General features: G+C 40.1%; 1 protein-coding gene across 3 annotated transcripts; it reads right to left on the bottom strand.

Moving 5' to 3' along the window:
• Positions 1–1533: 1533 nt before the first annotated feature.
• On the bottom strand, positions 1534–18558 carry LOC115378620 (ubiquitin-conjugating enzyme E2 Q2-like). Of its 3 annotated transcripts, XM_030078941.1 has the most exons (14): positions 18281–18558; positions 17671–17854; positions 17190–17294; positions 14436–14558; positions 14031–14084; positions 13343–13498; positions 12537–12621; positions 11439–11499; positions 11259–11349; positions 11108–11166; positions 10879–10927; positions 10641–10736; positions 8545–8611; positions 1534–5056 (listed from the first exon to the last, which is right to left on the bottom strand). In XM_030078941.1, exons 2-14 carry the CDS (start codon positions 17827–17829, stop codon positions 5025–5027), a joined length of 1137 nt encoding a protein of 378 aa, XP_029934801.1. In that variant the 5' UTR covers positions 17830–17854; positions 18281–18558; the 3' UTR covers positions 1534–5024. The 3 variants fall into 3 exon arrangements, with proteins under 3 accessions (XP_029934801.1, XP_029934792.1, XP_029934808.1); XM_030078932.1 differs by having other exon boundaries at positions 17671–18557; XM_030078948.1 differs by having other exon boundaries at positions 13358–13498; positions 17671–18556.
• Between the last annotated feature and the right edge of the window lie 746 nt (positions 18559–19304).

The following is a 19304-nucleotide window of genomic DNA, read 5'->3' as shown; positions in this document are numbered from 1 at the left end:
TCGGGGATTGATTCGGCTGCTTATCACTGACCGCACTGACATCTATGACAGTGCAGAGCCTGCCAGCTCGCCGTAACAATCTCTGAGTCAAACACACTGATGAGGGAAAATGAGCTCTATATCAGACTGTAACTCATCAATAGCATCCCCCTCACTGAAACAGCTGGCCTTGTTATTTATTCATTCAACCTTGAAGGAAATGAGTCGGAGATGCAATAATGGAGCGCTAACTGCTGAATGATGTAATGAGCAGACAAGGCTACTTCTTCTTGTGCTGTGTGATTGTCACCATGCCTAAAAGACTGATAAGATGTTCCATTACCATCTAGTGGCAACTTGTAGGACACATAAAGAAAATGGACCTATCAACTATAGACTTTTATAAAACGTTGTACCTCAGCACTGTAAAGCCAAAGAATGCGGCTTTAACAGTAACCAGCATAACCAGAAAAGGTGAGCAGCTTTATCCCCTTGATCTCCAATTTTCCCTTAAATTTCCCCTTAAGTAACTTCAAAGGTAGGAAAAAAAAACATTTTTCCATATTGCACATCAATATTACACATATATTCTCTAACAGCTGGCTTCACTGGAGCTACATCACTCTTATAGTGAGTGAAATATTCAAACCCAAAATGCCATTGTTTTAGAAAATATCTACGTCTTCTGCATCGTTTTATACACATTTCCTTGAAATTCAGCAGGACATACTTGGTATCTTTTGAAACCTTGGGATCCTCCACTAGAATTTAAAATAAATTTCTTGGGTTTGAACAAAGCATGGCTGCGCAGCAATGACAAGCCCATCTGTGGGAGCCGTGCAGTTGAATATTCCTACCAAGACCCGTTTAGACTGGCATTTTATGGAAGTCAAGGGAAAATAATCCCTTGAGCGGTCAATTGATGCCAGACTGAGAAATTCATGTTAGCTCATGAAACTGTAGGAATTTGCTGTTTTCAGGGCAAATGAAACAGGCCAAAAAAAAAAAAAGAAAGAAAGAAAGACAAGAAAAGAAAAGAAAAGAAAACTACTATTATTATAATTTAAGGAATACAAGTTAATGTGTAATTATATATTACGTAGATATGTACATTAAATAGACCTAAGAAAGACTGGATATCAACATACAGATGGTTTCTCTTTAAGTTTAACGCATAATGATTTGCTTTAGTTATTCTATCTACAGTATAGTACAATTTGAGAAAACCTAAGTCTCAGGAAAGAAAAGCAACAGACCTAAATATTGAATAAATCCCATACTGTGTGTGGACTGTAGCCCTACCACAAAATGAGACCTGAATTTTTTTTGGCTAAGGACACCATCTGGTGGAAAGTATGGTAAATGTCCAATACTTGGCTTTAACTCCACTACACATACTTAAGTTTTATCTAGGATTTGATGGCAGTTTTGATTTCACATTTTACAGTATAGGGTGGAAATTACTACCATTTGATTCTGGCAGGATCTCTTTCATTTATCCAAGCATTTAAATTCCCAATACAATTACATTTCCTTCAGAAAAGGCACATAAGAGATACTTCATAAAATTCTTTATTCATAAACTTGATGCAAGTTTACAAATTACTGTACATGGTTGAAATCACCCTTGCAATGGAAAAAAAAAGAAAAAAAATAAAGAAAATAAACAAAACCAAAGCATGCTAACAGTGCATAACTTTATAACCCGGCCACCGCAGAATGAAGCAAGGTAAAGAACCCAGAATCAGGCTAGTTCAGATCTCAAACCAATATGTTGCTTGCCAAACGCTGAAGAGGTTTTGTTAGTCTGACAACCTAAATTGGTGAAAGAGAAGCGGTTATTCACTGCACAACATACAAGAGGACATCGTGTGAAACTGTTCTTTGTGCCAGGCTAGAAACGTAAGCCTGCAATTGTCCTGATGACACGAGAATCTGAACTGCTACTATGGTGAATCCTGCATCTTTAAAATGTGATCCAGACAGGTAGAATGTATCTCAGATGGTATCTGACTTGGCTCACTAAACAATATGCCCAGGGGAGAAATAACCCTGCACCCTGATGTAGCCAAACAACTATAAAGGAGTAAAGGAAAAAATTGATACATCTAGTCTTGTTATCAACCCACCCAACCACCCATTGTCTTCAGTAGCTTGGGAAAAACACTCATTGATATATTGACATGCAAAAGACAGCAATATCAAAGAGACAGGGTAAACAAGTGCTCTTAACCCACTTGTAAAGAGCAAGACAACTCAGAGGTGGGAGCCAAACCTTGCATCTCATATCATGTGTCATGATCTCTCCAAAACTTGCTTAACAATACAAGTCAATCAAATGTGGATTCATCAGCCTTACAAATATTCAGAAAATTAAAATAAAGTCTGTGTGTGCAATCCAAAAGCCAAACACACTGCAATGACTACTGATAAAAAGGGGGAGCTATTTCAAAACTGTCCTCCCACCCCTCCCCCCACAGAGAAAAAAAAATTGACACATTTAATCTTGCATGTTATGACGATATTGTGAAGCAATCCCTTGCAAAGTCAAGTGTGCAGTATGTATTCCTGAGTTTGCGTCTCCAGAGAATGCAGAGGTGGGCTCGACAGAGTGTGACTGGAATGAAAGTGAACACGACACCAATGGCACCACGACACCTAACAACCATGCCGATGATCTGTAGTTAGTTGAGATTTTGCTTGTGGTGAAAAAGCTATGTGTCAACAAAGTCTTGCCGTCAGTTTCTGAACCTGACGACAACCCTGGGGTTCAAGTGGAATGGCTGGTAAAACCAATCCTTGATGTGGACATTGTTGTACATTATTTACCCATTGCTACCTGCATTGAGGATTTCTGCGTTGTGACTGAGGTTAGTATTTGCGAGAAAATTCCAAAAAATCATCTCAAAATTGAGGAATGAATGAATCCGGCTAACTAAGCTTTCTATGCTGGTTTTCAGGACAACATACTTAAAAACAATGTGAATACCCATACAACGAACACCTACAACAAATGTGTAACAGCATTAACTGGAATGCTCCACACAGTTTTCCTGCATATTATTCACATTACATTTAAAACTCAGCATGCCAAAGGGTGCAGCCGCGCTGAGAGTGGTTATAAACAGTAACCAGAGAGAAAGAAGGGTTGGACCCCTCCTGTGGAAAATATGAACAAATAGTTATCAAACCTGAACAAATATTCTGGAAATGGAATGAACTCGAATTGGTTTTCATGGGTGTGAAGCCAGAAGGTGTACGGTCCAAGCTATTGCTGTGAATTTGAAACTCTGGCTGCATTTGAACAGCCATGAGGTCAAGGACATGTCGAAAGGTAAAGGTCACTTTTTCCAGACTACTGTGATTGCAGGATCGGCAAAGTGGTTGGGATGTGAACCAGCTACAAGAACTAAGCAGGTGACTATATTGTTAAAGACTTGTTTTCTTCAGCATATCAGAACTCCACACAACTGTCTCTTCACTGCATAGCCTTACTGAGGTTCATCAAGTTTCAGTAATTAGATATGAATAGTCAAAATCTCTGCAATGCCAGTAACAGCTGTGTCTATGCCGTTTTTGTTACAGCCTTCATAGTATGAGTTTCCATCAAATAAGAGGAATGGTATCATCGTTGTTGCTGATAACATATCTAAGGATTACAACTCAAAAAAAAAAAGAAGTAAAATAAAATAAAGTAAAAAAAAAAAAAAAAAGAACAAAACAGCAGTAGTCATTAAGCTTACATAAGAACGTGGTTTAAGGTGTTCCTTTTTTACTTCTGCAAGAGTAGCCATGAAGCAATGTGTGTTTTCTTGTTCTTATTCTAAATGGGTCTTGAGGAGTTGCAGTGCCCCTGCTGTTAATGGTCAAGGGTATATAGCAATACAGTCTCTGCCCAGCCAAAGACCCAGACAAGGTTACATTATAAACAATTAAATCCTTTTGCAGAAATACAAATTTACATGTATACATGTGGAGTTAAAATCAACTACATTACAGTGTGATTAAATCCCAACATGCCCCTGCTTTGCCTGGTCATGTTTCAGTATTTTGCCAGCTCAGCCATAACGCTCTGTAGCCTCTAGGGAGTGGTCTACTTGGTGGTTGTTGTGATGACAGATCAATAGGATGCTGATCTTCATCAGAACTGTCCCAACCAGGCCATGAAAGTCTCTGTAGCTTCCTCCCACCTCAGGGCTTCGACCTTTGAAAGATAAGAGGTTTGCAAGCAAGCTAGCCTCAGAAGCATGTTATTCCAGAGGAGGGATCTTGGCATTATACAGATATTACATGAGCACAAATGATACAGAGGCCATCCATGGGGAACTAAGCAGTGGCTCCTCCCCACTGCCAGTATTTAAATGTCCATTCCAGTCACCACTGTATCACCGAAGGGAATGTCACGTCCCTTTCTCAGTTTCAGTCTGTGGCCAGACAGGCAGTGTCCCGCAACTGAGGCACTAAACCGCCTCTGCTGGAAGCTTAAGCCATGCCTCACCTTTCACCCGAGTCACAGGCAGTAACTTTGGCATACTCAGCGCCAAAATCAAAGGGTGAGTTTGCACGATACTCAGTCCACTGTATTCTTAAAGGAGCGAGGGATGATCTTGCAACAGAAAAATGAGATTGTATCAGACAACAGATGTGAAAAAAGACACATACCTAGAGAGAAGATCCCCTGCCAAGCAGCAGATGAGAGTTGTTGTGAATGGAAGGTGTGAGTGCGCGCGCGCGTGTGTGTGTGTGTGTGTGTGTGTGTGTGTGTGTGTGTGTGTGTGTGTGTGTGTGTGTGTGTGTGTGTGTGTGTGTGTGTGTGTGTGTGTGTGTGTGTGTGTGTGTGTGTGTGTGCGCGCGTGCATGTGTTTCAGGGTGGTTACAGGATAAGTGGAATTTGGTCTGGGGTTCAAACTCTCAGGGGAAAAAGGAAATGGTTTGAACAATAAAAAAATAAAAAAAATGGTCACAAGAAAATGAAAAAAGGGGAGAAAAAAAAAAAAAAAAACTTAAGACATGTGGTCCCAGTGCAGAGATGGCAATAGTCTGTTCTAGCCGTCCTCCTTAGGGGGTGTGTACCAGCCTGGGGGGAAAGCAAAACACAGTATGACTGTACAATACATACAGAACAAATCAAATCCACAGTCACTTGACACCAGCCTACAATATGCCTTAGAGGTGATATGCTTATCTATATTTACATGCACACTAAGAAATTCTGTTGGTCTGCGTGTAAATGTACATCATGCCCTTGACCTTTTCATGAATTCTAGGTTCTGAAGAGTCTTATTTTTGTGATATGTAATCAATTCCCAAAGGAGAAATATGGCTTTTTGCTTGCCCTTCTCCTAGGAGGTCAAAGCACAGTGTGGAGCACGGCGGAAATGAGTGCCTTGCTCTAGGCCATGGGACCGATTTTTGCTGTCAAGGGGTGTGAATGCAGAACTTCGAATTGAGATACTACTCCACCCTGCACCTATCTAATTTATTCTATAAACTTGGCCTTTCAATGTAACGAACTGACTCTTTGACTCTGAGTTGACTGCGGAGGTCAATGACTGATGATTTGACTCGTTGGCTTTCAGGGGGACGCTTTGATATAAAGCATGTCTATGAATGTTTACCAATACAACTGAGTTATCAAAATACAAGTTGCCAGGCTCTGTTGGCAAGCTGGTGGGACTAAAAAGTTTGCCAGAAAATCACATTCTAGTACTTTACCATTTTGTGAAATAAAAAGGAAACTGATCGTGTTTAAGCGCATGTGAGTTTTGTGTGATGTTTTAGCTCCATTGACTTGCACCAGCATTGCCAACGTCTGCCTCTAATAGCCCAAGGAACGAAACACAATGTTCTTTGTGGACACACTAAAAGGACTTGTCATTCATAATAACAATCAGACAAGCTGCTTAAAACTCTAATCCTTTTTTTTTGTTGAAACTAAAATATGCCTCAGTGTATCCTAGCAGGGTTGGGGTAATTTGCATATTTCCACCTGCGCTTTATTTTGTTTACTTGGTGGGTATGCACTCAAGGGTCAAGGACAACACAAATGAACACAGACTGTCTTGTTCCAGGAGCAATGACATAGGCTGGGCTGTTTCACCATTCATATTCATTATTTCATTAAAAAAGTAGGTGTTGATTGTTTACTCTTCATACTCTGTGAAACAGGGACATTGCATACTACATTAGATTGAGTATTGTTCTGAAACAGTGTATTGAGATTCTACCTTATTTACATCATTTAAAAACAGTAATAATTTATTCACAATACCTTAAAAAAATATTCAAGGTCTATGAGATAATGGTATTATAACATCCATCAGTTCAGTAACAAATGTTATGTTAGTGCATCCACTTACTTATGGTCAAAACCTTTACTTTGTTTTCATCACTGTTTCATCACTACCTTTGTTATTTTGATGTTTATGATAAAATGTGCCTTCAAAAACAAAAAAATCACAGGCTAAGGTGATTCACTACAACAAAATATAAATGACCTTGTCATAGTGTCCACAAGAGCTTTTGTAAATAGTATAGACCGGTTTATTAGCCGCTGTTCTTAGTGGTTAAAGGACAGTCTCGGTCTCCAAGGTATTACTTGATTTCCCAAACCATCATTGAGGGTTTTCCCCCTTTTTGCCCCCACACAATCGACTGACCATCCATTTACTGTAAGGTAATTTGCTGTGAATCTGTGTATGACATGTACGGCACTAAAGCATACCAGCTGTGTAATTTTGCTTCTGGCTCATTACCTACATTGGCTCACACCAGCAGAAATGCTCTGTTGACTTTACAATACAGACACAGTCAGCACTGCTCATCTGAATTACACACAGACCCTTTTGTCTATTCCTACTGGCATTAAAAGACTGCATGAAAAGACTCAGTGCCTCTGGTGGGATGTTATCATATGTGCAGTATTTAGTCTGTTGCAATCACACTCAGGTGCAGACCAAAACAGCTTTCAGTGAAAACATCACATTCCTTCAGATTAATAAAATATTGCAAATTTCTCATTGTGGCATTATCAATAGATTGCTTATGAAAATAATTTTCAGCTTAAAATGCCAGTCTAAACAAGTCATGGCAGGAATGCAGTCAAACTCGCCTTCTCTGGTCATACCGATGTCTGATTGCAGCACATTTTCTTTGGAAAGGGTGTGTGAAGGACATTTCATTATATAATCTGTGTGTCAAATTAATGTGCTGTTGTATATAATCATATTTGGTGTTTGCTTACTTTTAATCTTTAGCCATTCATGACCTATATCCTGTTTAACTTTAGTGTATGATGCTGAGAAATAGAGCTACAGTATAAGTGCATACTGTGTCCAATACATGTCTAAGTGTGTGACCTGTTAACAGAGGAATGTGTGCAATTCGCTGATTGTCATAGTTGTGTACAAAACAACTGGCAAAACAGCCTTGGTGGGTGGTGTAAAGATGGAAACAGTGGCCTATTCATCTTTGTTATGTTCTACAGGAAAAGAGCAGATCAGTGTTGACTGTTACCTTATTCCTCAAGAAGTGACAGATGGCAAGAGGGGGGCAATTAGTGGATGGAAGGAGGACTGATAAAACTGTATCAAGTTTAAATCAGTCAAAGTTTATCTGGTAATTTTTACCTTTGCACACACAGCAAGCTATTCTCCTATGACTGTCTGTGTGTCTATGCTCTGATCATAATTATGGAATTATAAATAATTTCCATGACAGGCGGAGCAACACTTTCATGACCCTGACCCTTTACAAGCATTTACTATGTGCAACATCATCCAAATGTGTTTGGTAGCAACACTAAAATCAAGACTAATGCCAGTATTACCGGACATAAATAAACCTGAACTGTATGTGCGCTTGCAAAAAGTTTTCATCGCTATATTTCTGACCAATAAATCAAATACTTTTCTGAGTATGGCTCCAGCTCTGTCCCTTCTCACATGCGCCTTGGCATTTTTTTTCCTTGTCTGTTTAAATGTGTGTTGTGTGAATACAAATTGGACTAAATTGGTGAAAAAGCACCCATACAGGCTTAAAGCGTAAATGCAGCTTCCCACACTTAAATTTCTGGAGGCTTTTCAATCCATCTGCTATAAAGAAAACTTCCAAAGAATAACTAGAGTCCCTTCCTTTATAGATTCACTTTGACTTCTCTAAGCTACCAAATATAAACAACAGTGTGCTGCTGTTGGGGATAGTCAGTCAGATGCGGATGTTTTTGCACTTAAGTGTAAATGAAGAATGTGAGGTATACAAGTGTTGGGCAATGACAGACTAACACGGTCCTCTGCAACTGTATATTTACAAATGTTGAACAAATGCATATTATAGTGTGTGTCTGTAAGGTCTGTGTTATGGGTAAATTATTTCCATTACTATCCCAATTATTCAAGTATCAAGGGCAATAATAAGACTGTGTGCATGTACATGTTGTTTGTGTTTAGTACATCAATGATAGTGCTGGCACTCATTTTCCAAAGCTTTGATGCACAGAAGGGATTCGGTTTCAGTAAACAAGGTCAGCAATGCTCACTGTATGAAACTGGAGACAATAACACTCACCGTTCTTTTCGTGGATCTGAACCAGGGATTTGTAGGACTGCTGTGCTCTGGCAAGATTGTACTGGTTCTTAATGAAAATGAAAAGACAATCAACGTTAGGAGGTGTGTCAGGTTAGAGCAATGACATTGCAACAGGAAACAGCAGTGACAGCAGTGTCCCTTGAGTGAAAACACAATCTCATTAGAGGGAAATGATCAACATCTGGTTCTTATTTATGTTGCTGCTACAGTGTTGATTGTGCTATGATACAACCATCACCCATACAATGTCAATCTGAGAATGACTGAAACTCAGCAGTCAACATTTACATAATGTCGACAAAAAAAAAATCATGCATTTTCAAAACAAGCACCCCACACACACTTGACCCCTGCTGTGACTGGTGAGTAAAATCTCTGGTGGTCTAATTGTTAGACACAAGGTAGCCAACAACAACTGTGTTTCCATAACATTTGTTTAAATGAATGAAACAAAGCCTCTCATGGGTGCCAAATGATGATGAATCCTACTACACCATTATCTGACCGTTGCTATGAGAAACCAGTTTGTTTGCTAGCTACATGCCTGTGCCTAGTTTTACAAAGATGAACAGAATCCTATTTCCTGTCCAATATCGCTGTCACATTCTTTGCATACATGAAACAAATGAATGTCTTGATGTCTTCATCTGTCCACCTCACCAGGGGTGAGAGACATGAATATATACAGATGTGTGACAAAAATGAAAGGAAAAACCTGAATCAATGAGTGGAGAAACTGAGTGGCGATGTTTCCATACAGGTGTACTGCATGATACAAATAAGCAATTAACATTCCATCATGTTCTGCAGCATGTATACTGGTGTGTTCAGACCAAACCTGAAGTGTGTTTCCGTGTTGCAGATTCACGTGAATTTCAACTGATTTGCGTCACCGCCATGAATTTGTGTCTTTGCACTGACTTTGTAGGTAATAGTGCCATGTTAAAAACTCACTCCACATCTGAATACACCTTTAAAATGCTGAGTAGGCCGAGCTGACCTCGATTTTGGGGCAAGAGGAGAAGATCTAAGTGATTTTGACAGAGGGTTCATTATTGGGGCATGGATGGCAAAAGCAAAAACCATGGGCACTGGTCTACAGAGATGTGGAAAAAATTAACGTGGAAAGATGAGTCATCCTTCACCATATTTTGAACAAGAGGGCGAGTGCATGTGTGGCATCCAAAAAAGAGAACGCTACAGGCCTGAACGCTTGACCCCTACTGGGAGGGGGTCTGTTGGCTCTGTTATGTTAAGACGGGCATTTTCGTGGCAGGGTTTGGGTCCATTTGTTCCCTGAGTGGGAAGGCTCACTGCAAATCAATATAAAGTTATTCTGAATGATCACCTTTATACAGTGATGAAATGTTTCTAACAGGAGTGGTCTCTTTCAATAACAATGTCCTCAGGGCACAAGGGCTCACTGAATGGTTTGGTGTGAATGAAAATGAAAATCATTTACTATGGTCTTCAGTCACCACATCTCAGACTAGCTCAACATCTATGGGAGTGATTTTGAAGTGTTCTTAGACACATTATCTTGGATTTTCTTTTAATTGGTCACCCCTCTATATAATTTCCAAATAGATTATATCCTAGTTGTCTTTAAGGGGAAAAAAATCAAGGAGAAATACACAAACAAAAGCTGGTAACATGAGAAATATTTACATCCATATAATATCAATCAAAGTGAAAACATGAGGGACCCAAAATGGATTTCCTTTAACAACAAAGACCCAACTGGGAGCACATTGCTAGATTAGTTGCCACTAAGAAAACAAACTTTGCAAAGTGACAGCATGAGGTGAGCTGACTGTAAACTGCAGCATCTCTCTAGACTTCCCAGGGGTGATACACTGCAGTGGACCTCCACACCACCACCACTGGATTAAACAAATATCCAATATTTGCTGTAGGAGCAGCTGGTGGTCACACAGCACAACAGCCAAGCTTTGAGAGACAGGCACCTAGGCCTCAAAGCATTATCATCAGTAAGCACATCATTCATTGTGTGAGGTCAATATTATCAGAACACTGCTAAACCTGGAATGAACCATCAATGACTGCATGCTTACCTTATTGGCTCCAAACTGCACTCTGGCTTTTCCTTTGACTAAAGTGGCATTGATCTGCATGATAACAGACTCTATGGAATAGGCACTGCTCCAACCCTGCAAGGGACAAGCACAATGTCAATAACAGAACAGATGCAAATACACTCTGAAATATACACACTGAAATACTATCATTGGCAATTCTGGTATTACACACAACAAACTCCTATTTGAATTTAAGAATAAAATATTAACATACCTGTTTTGTGAGAAGTTCCATACACAGGGCACCTCCTCCGAGAACATAACTAAAGTAAGAGCAAAAAAGGGCAGAAGAAAAGGTTTTCATTGACTATTACTTTTACATCCTGTGGATAATTACATCAGTGGTAACTAACTGTCTGTTCACAAACTCAGACTGGACGAGAAATGGTCAATGGAGGTGGTATATATTGTGAAAAGTAAGAGTACGAACTAAATGAACTTACCCTCCAGAAAGCACAGGCGAAACCACCCGCACAAATGGTGGATCAAAGGGAAAATTATCCTGTGAAAACAAGCACAATTAGTATAACTGGCTTCAGAGACTCTCAAACTGCTCCCCCTTATCCATTAATGTGCAGGGCAGCTTTTACTCACTTTATATGAGAAGTTTAACAAAATGTAATCCATTCCTTCTTTTTCCTTTAGGACTTGTAAATCACTGTGCAACGGGCTATCTGGGTCCACCCTGTTGGTCACAAAAATTGTGTAATCGGTATGTTCTTGTAGACCACATACAGAATCACAGTGTGTGTCACAGATGTCTAAGCTACTTACGTCCTTAGCTTGACGTGCCATTCATACAAGCTGTCATTGACAAGCTCCACTGAATAGATGCCTATAAAAGAAAAGAAAAGAAATCACATTAACAAACAGAATCAGAAAGACGGGGCTTCCCCAATCTCCAGGTGCTCCAGGCCTAATCTTTATGTACTCTTACTTTATTTTTCTCCACTGGATGCCCTGCTCTCCCAAATGCAGTACATTTTTTAATAAATACATTTAATTTATAACCATTCATTTTAAATATTTTTATTATAGATCCACAATTTTTTTTTTTTTTTTTATTACTGATCGGTATTTCTAACAGCCAAGTTGAGATTCTGCTGAATTCTCTAATTCTCTGAACTATACTGAATACTCTATATAATATTATATCTGCCTCTGACACTTTTTACAGTGTTTTTATCCTGCGAGCAGTGGGTGGTTGTACTCTGTTGTGTCTGTGGGAGAAACGCTGTCTTGTCCAGCTGCTGCTGCTATGTAGCTGCTGTGAGGAGACTGTTTTCCTGTCAGGTTATGCTCACTGTTCCAGGACAGATGCAGCATTACTATGCTACCAGTATGTTGTTCGTTAAAATGTGCACAGGAGGCAATCAGGCTAGACAGTTTATTCTCTCCAAATACTGACCAGGGTTTGGACCCCTTAGTAAAGCTTTCTATTTGTACTGCTTTGCCATTTGCTGGTTTTGTAGATAGTTTAACAAACTGAGCTTGTAGATAGTTTAACAAACTGAGCTTGGTTTCAGAACTGTTAAACCCCTATCAAACATCTATGGGTGGACAAGAGGTCAATACGCCTACAGGCATTATCCAAGCATACAAAGACCATTTGCAAATAATTCAGCAGGGTGTGAATGGAGTACTGCTTGGGTCAGGTTTACCATATCTAGACAATTTAGTTAGAGTAATATAAGCTCTCAGTGAAAGAAAAGTAACAATTCACTTTTAAATACATGCCTGTGATGACCTATACTTCTTGGCACTCATATTGCTTTGTGAGCCACTTTACCTAACTAGTACACTAAGGACATCATGAATATTTATTGACTCCAATCAGCTCCAAAGTATAGTTTTGTTTGGCAGAGTGCATACCTGTCTTGTAACTCTGGGACCTGTAGATCTCTCTAAGCTCTTTCATCAGGCGATCCGAGGCTTGCACTGAACCAGACACTGCGCCCTGCAAAAAACAAAAACAAAAACAAAAAAACAAGAAATAAAACATATAATAAAAGCAACTGCAACTATAAAGACACCGAACCTGTCAACTGTACTACAGAGGGCGCTCTATACGACCGGACATCAATATTTATTCCTCCATGTCTTGAGAGAATGCTTCAGCAATTCTCAAAACACCCTTAATAAAAGGACATGAGAAGTGTGCATCATTGGTATCATAGTTAGAGATATAATTGAATTTTTGATTCAGGTATCAACGCAGCCCCACAGCCGAGTCACTGAGCAGGATGATGAGCAGGCTGGGAACTGTCCCTGGAACAAACAAATCTTTTCATAAGCCTACACTGCCTTGAAGGGCAGACGCTGAGAGAAACCTGAAGGAGAAGAGCTGTGCAAAAGAGCACATTGAGAAACAAGACACATTCCCCACTGTGACACAAATTGATCTGAGAGCTCTCTTATCACTGCTTTGTTTTTCAGCTATCTTTACCCAAAACCTCTCCCAAGCTGTCATTCACAAAAGACACCACTAACTTAAGCATATGTCCTCTGAAAGTAAAAATGATAAAGTGTTTAGCTAAGCATACATAATTCTTACACAATCGCAAGCAGGCATGCAAGACTTTTACCAAAGAATAAAAATATTGTCCTAGACAAAAAAAAAAAAACAATATCAACTGCATGCCCCCACCTTCCCCAAAATGTATGAAAGGTCACCTTACCGAATGGGCACTTACGTTCAAGTGGTCCTGCCTCTGGTTCTTGCGGATCTTCTCGAGAATAGCCAGATTCTCTTTCTCGATACCATCATCCTCTGACTTCTTCCCATCCACAGGCTCCTCTTCTTTCATTTCATAGTGGTCCAGGTCCTCTATGTCCTGTTGGTAATGTTTTACATTTTAGGCATTTTCTATGAGAACACATATTTACAGCTAGAGCTACTAAAAAAGTACAATGATGCAATAAGCTTAATTCCTAGCATTCACAACATTATTTGCACGGTCGACGCTACAATTTTCAGACAAAAAACAAGAAAGATGTTGCTTATTCACTAGCACACTTAGAGAAATGCTACAATGAAAGGACTAACAGCCAGAGAAAAAAAGACAGAAGAAACTAATGAGGTACAAGTACAGGAGGAAGGTAAGGGAAAGGCAGGTTGATTTAGAGGGAAGAGGAAGGAAGTGCCTTGTCACAGACACATAGTTATTTGAAGAATGTCACCCTTAACAAACCTGATGCTCACCCAAACCACCATATCACAACATGCAATTTCAACAGTATAATATTCCTCCTTAAAAAGATGTGTAGCTAAATTAGGTGAAAAGATACCAAGGTGTGTGTCATTACTAAGCAGCTAACACAATACACTAAGAACAAATTAAAAATATTAGAACAGAGAATACATACCTCCCCCATCTCCTCCTCCTCTTCTTCCTCGGATGTGACCTCGTCTGTTCCATGCTATAAACACAACAGACAAGACTCTGAAAAATGCTGAATAAAGTAGCTTACATGAAACATACTGAGCTGACTGGTTATTTTGTCACAGAGACAGCTACATTTTACCACCCTGAGCTGTAAAAAGCCTACTGAAATGCTTGAAGAACAGCTTAGTGTAAATCATTAAGGTCCTCTGTGATGTAGGCTGCAATCTCAAAACTGAGCATAAGCAGTGTGCAAGTCAGCTAATCCTTATTCAAATATGCTTCCAATGTTCCCAAAAGAATGACACCCAAAACCAAATACTGGTCAGTGTCATGGCTGTGCCACACCACAGGCGAGCAGATAAGTGACAAAATTAAGCATGCTTGCCTTTCGGTCTTGTCCTACAGGGCCTGCAGGCAGTGGCTGGTCCAGCATCTCCACATCTGGGTGTTGGGGAAGGTTGTACAGTCGGCAAAGGTCACAAATTAGCTTCTTCAGCTGCTGCAAAAGCTGTGAGAGATACAACACCAAAAGGGGGAGTTATAGACTTAGATTGTTTAAGATGGTGAGAGCAACTGCACAGACTTGTGACAGACATGTGACAGATAGACTGTCGCAGGCAAACAATGACAGGTCTGCTTTTGTCGAGTGTAGTCTGGGTGTCGTTTGCTGTTGCGTGAGTAAAGGCTGATTTATGGTTCTGCGTTCAAGTGTTGCTGTAGCTATGCCGTAGCTGTTGTGAGGTGAGTCTGCGCTTAGACTGATGAAACACCAAATGGCAGTGACAACTTTTTATTACATCTTTGTAAATAAAACACAAACATAAAAGGAGGTGATCATGTTAACATTCTGTGAAACACTGTTCATTGTTGGACACACTCAGTGGTGTGCAAACTGATGTTTCAGGATATTTCTTTAGGTGAATTTAGTGACATCCAGCAATTGTTATGATTTGGGGATGAGATGTTATACAAACTAATATATCTACAGACCTCCTCAGCTAATTATTTTTGGCCGGGTCCATGTTTATGGTTTGCATATATTTTTTTGCAACTTATTTTGGATTTTGGATTTAATATAAAGTGTCTTTGAGTGCCTTTAAAAGCACTACATGATGTATTATATTATGTCATCTTCCCTATTAGTGAAATCTACCGGAAACGTGGGTGAAAATACAAAGCAGCCAAGCAGACCAATCACAGATCTTGCAGTCTTGTGCTTCCCCACGTGCAGGTACATTTTAGGAGAGGTGCATGTAAGCTACTGTGGCAGCCTCTGTGGGCTGTGTCAGCACCGCAGACACCTACGGTGTAGTTATGGCAGCATTCTGACACAAAACCATAAATTGGCTTTAAAATGTGTTGCAATTGTTGCACTCTGACTATTAAAACTGGTGATGCTCCTACTGGTGACAAACCCATTGTGACATTCACGAATTTGTGAAGCAAAGACAAGAACTGTTTGCATCAGTCACCAAGCAGTGTGTTGCAGTGCATTCCATCTGCTAGAGTGGAATAATGTCACATCCACCATCTCTTAGTGCATCATCATATTTAGGCTAATTACTCACATATGACTTCAAAGCGAGCATTTTAGCATAAAACAGAAAGATGATATTTATCAGTATGAAAACGTGAGTGGAATCTGCTGGACTGCAAAAATGCTCCTTTTATTGCTACTGTGACTAAATGCAGTCAGAATGACATCATCTGCACGCAAATGAAAACAACAGCTAAGCCATTAAGTTGCTATCAGTTAGCAGTGTGACAGTAACCCAAACATGGGCTACTACTGAAACATCTATAAAACAGTACAAGGCCTCAACAAAAACAGAGATTTATCTAATCTATACAGAAGAGCACAGAATTTACCTCTATTCTAGAAAACATTAAAATGACTGTATTCTTTATCATGGGCTTGATCTTCTGAAGGTAGACCAAGTTATGCTTCAACAGTGCAGAACAAAACTCTTCCTGCACAAAAAACTGACAACACTTCTATAAAAAGCATAACGTGTGGCCTACAAAAAGAGCATGCAGCATGAGTAAGTAGGCTAACCAAGCTCCAGGATGTCGCTACGTAGGTTTACACAAGAAGCTGCCTGTCACAGACACTGACCTCAAAAGTTGTGTCTATGTTCACATGACAAGGCCATTTGGTCTGCTAATAACCCACCATTGAAGTGCAGTGCCTGCCAGTTGGACTCATCCCACTGGTTCCTTGACAGCAAGTACAAGTGTAGTCACAAGCTAAGCTTCATGCCAAACATGCAAGCTGTCTACTGATGTTTGAATGACTGTTTGAATGTAGGAATACTGAGGCCAGCCTGCAGCTGTGTAAATCCAAGGAATATGACAACAAAACAGCGAAACAACTATACTGCATCAGCGAGACATCCCCTGAACTGGTCCAACATTGCTGAAAACGCTGCTGAGTTTTTTTTTTGTTTGTTTGTTTGTTTTTTAAATAATGAATATAGACAGTTTTGCTGATTGTGGGAAATAGAATGAATAGTGAAAATCCCCAATATATATTATTTCATTTTCACAGTCTAACTAAAATTGAGTTAATTATGGCAGCATTTTAAATCAAAAACTGGAATGGAAATGGACAGCAAAAAGATGATTTACTACCACAATTATCTGCCTCCTTTTGATGAAGCCCAGCACAGCATGGGGGCATTATGTCACAATAATGCACAGAAAATGCTCCTGCTGAGAGGCAGTCTGGTCAATAATTCTTTAACCTGGCGATGCAAATAAGTTAAATAAGCTCTAGTCCCTCCTTTCAGCCATGTGCCATGTACCTTAGAGCACAGCAAAGACAATTTAACTGAGGTTAATACAAATTTGACACGTTGGGACAATAACGCGAGGGAAAGCATCTGGTCATAAAATGGGTCTGCTCAATAAACCTTTCTGTTATCTCGAAGCTAATTGCTGCGTCACAAGATAATCCCTCCATTCACGTTATGGGTTCTGATGACACAGCACATCTTCAACAACATTTTGGTCCCGTCAAAGTTTTGAAGCCATTTTTTTCACATTTCATAGGACATTAACGGCATGTCTCTACGATGTGTACCCTCTAGCATTTAAGTTTCGCTCAGTGTCAAATACTGAAAGACATGAAAACACCTACCAGGGTGCTGCCTTTTCTCACATCTTCCAATCGCTCCAAAACTTGTGCCAAGCTTGGATCATCAGAGTCCACAAACCATATTGGTGGGGTAGATGGATAGGATTCCTAAAGAGAGTGGTATATATCTGGTCAGAAATTATCACATCCACAAGCTTAGTGCTTGTATATCATGGGGTTCAGCATAGTGATAGTAAATATCGTCAGTCGGTTGGGGCTTCAAGGTGCAATGCTGTATTGTTTGTCATCTCTTTAAAATATCGGGTTGTCTGATTAGCTTGACAATATCCCACACAACTTTTGTAGCTCACCATGAAACTGACAAATTCATGTAAGCAAAACATGTCCCGCTTCACGGCAAATTGTGTAGTTGTGCAGCTAGCTTGTTGTCAGGCTAGCAAGCAAGCCCGCTAACTTCAGCTAGCGCTAATCACGGGAGTGTGTAGCTACGTTAACCCCCTCAGTTGGATTTGTGCCTCCTTACCGTTATATTACAGTGGATAATCAACAGCTTTTCTCCAGTTACATTGAACTGGCAGCTTAGCTCGTCTGGCTTCCAGTCAATGATCCTGAAACGTTCGTGGTTTGGATCAAAAATGGACTCCAAAAACTTCAGTTCGGCCTTCAGCCCCGACACCGACATCTTCCACGCATCTCCGGCCGGGCCGCTGGGGAGGGGGAGAAGTCGGGACTTAGCTTTTAGCTAGCTAATGCCACAACGCAATTCCAGTCCAAAATAGATCAAAAAAGTGACAACGATGAGAAGAATTGCGCTGTTAGCTGTAGCCGGGACCCTAACTGGCGCTAACAGCAACAGTCCAGTGAAATTTCAGCGCAACCGGACAGATTTGCAGACGAAATAACGTTAGCTAGCTAACCAAGCTAGCTGGCTTGTAATTAGCATCTGAAACAGCGCAGCGCTTGACTAGATGCTAGCGCGCTAGCGAGCTAGTCCGTTGTTGTTGTCTTTCCGTCTATTGTTGTTGTCTGCCTATGATATTGATAACATTTCAAGGATCTTACGATGTCCCCTGACCGTATCCCTAAAGTTCCACCGGACAGCCCCTTATTATTTACTTAACCGGGAAACAAACATGCAATTCCCACGATCAGAAGTTATATCGCGATGCAGGGCCAGTATCTTTCATCCCGGTGTTAGACTGTAGCTGGCTTCTTGTGGGGTTTAAAGATGGCGTCCCGCAAGCTCCCTGTTCCCGCAGAATCCCAGCATTCAGTGCACTCTTAGTTTTCTTTATAGGAGAGAAAAGCGACAAGTTTATGGCACTGGGTCATTTCGTGAAAAGATACAGTCTCTAAGTGGAGCGGTGGCCTTGACTTCGTCCTAAACTGTTTACCGGAGGGGGTGGGGGGTGGGGGGACTGAGGTTGCTGCTGGCGACACACAGGCAGCGCAGAAGTTCACCTCACAACTTGGATGGACAGAGTTGGACCTCATGTTTGATCTCCTCTTGGTACCACCAAGATGGCTGCCAGAATTAAAACTACGTTTCCATGGAAATGATGTTTGATGTGCGAGCAGTCAGAAAGTTGAAACATTTTACAGCTGACTCATTTATTATGTATGTTTGTGTACCTATGCTCAGTTTCTTATTTGTGTATATATGGTGTGTGTATGTAGGTAGTTTTTTTTTTGTTTGTTTGTTTGTTTGTTTTTTTTGCCTATGCTCAGTTTCTTATTTCTTTAGTTTATTGTTGTAATATTTTGTAGGATTAATGCATATATTTAGACATACTGAGCATACTGTTTTTATTTTACAAAGTTCTAAGCCACATATTTTTTTTAGATTTTTATTTCTTTTTTTTCTATTTCTTATAATTTAATTCCTCTCTTAAGAATTTGGGCAACTGCAGCTGACCCAATTTGCCCTCGGGGGTCAATAAATAATTTCTGATTCTGATATCAAGGTTATGAATGGGTGTCTGACTCTTAAAGTGCATATCCACAGCAACATTATAAAACATAATTAATCCGTCTTACAATGTATTTCTCAATATGTTGCTGCATTGTCCCTCAGTAAGGCTATACATCATCAGCTCTGCTTTTATCCGTCTCCTGGCTACTGCTTGTACACAGTTTTCCTACGGGCATAATTACATT

This window comes from Myripristis murdjan, chromosome 3 (assembly GCF_902150065.1).
Source record: "Myripristis murdjan chromosome 3, fMyrMur1.1, whole genome shotgun sequence".
Lineage (NCBI taxonomy): Eukaryota > Metazoa > Chordata > Actinopteri > Holocentriformes > Holocentridae > Myripristis > Myripristis murdjan.
This window is presented reverse-complemented; position numbering and strand designations above follow the sequence as displayed.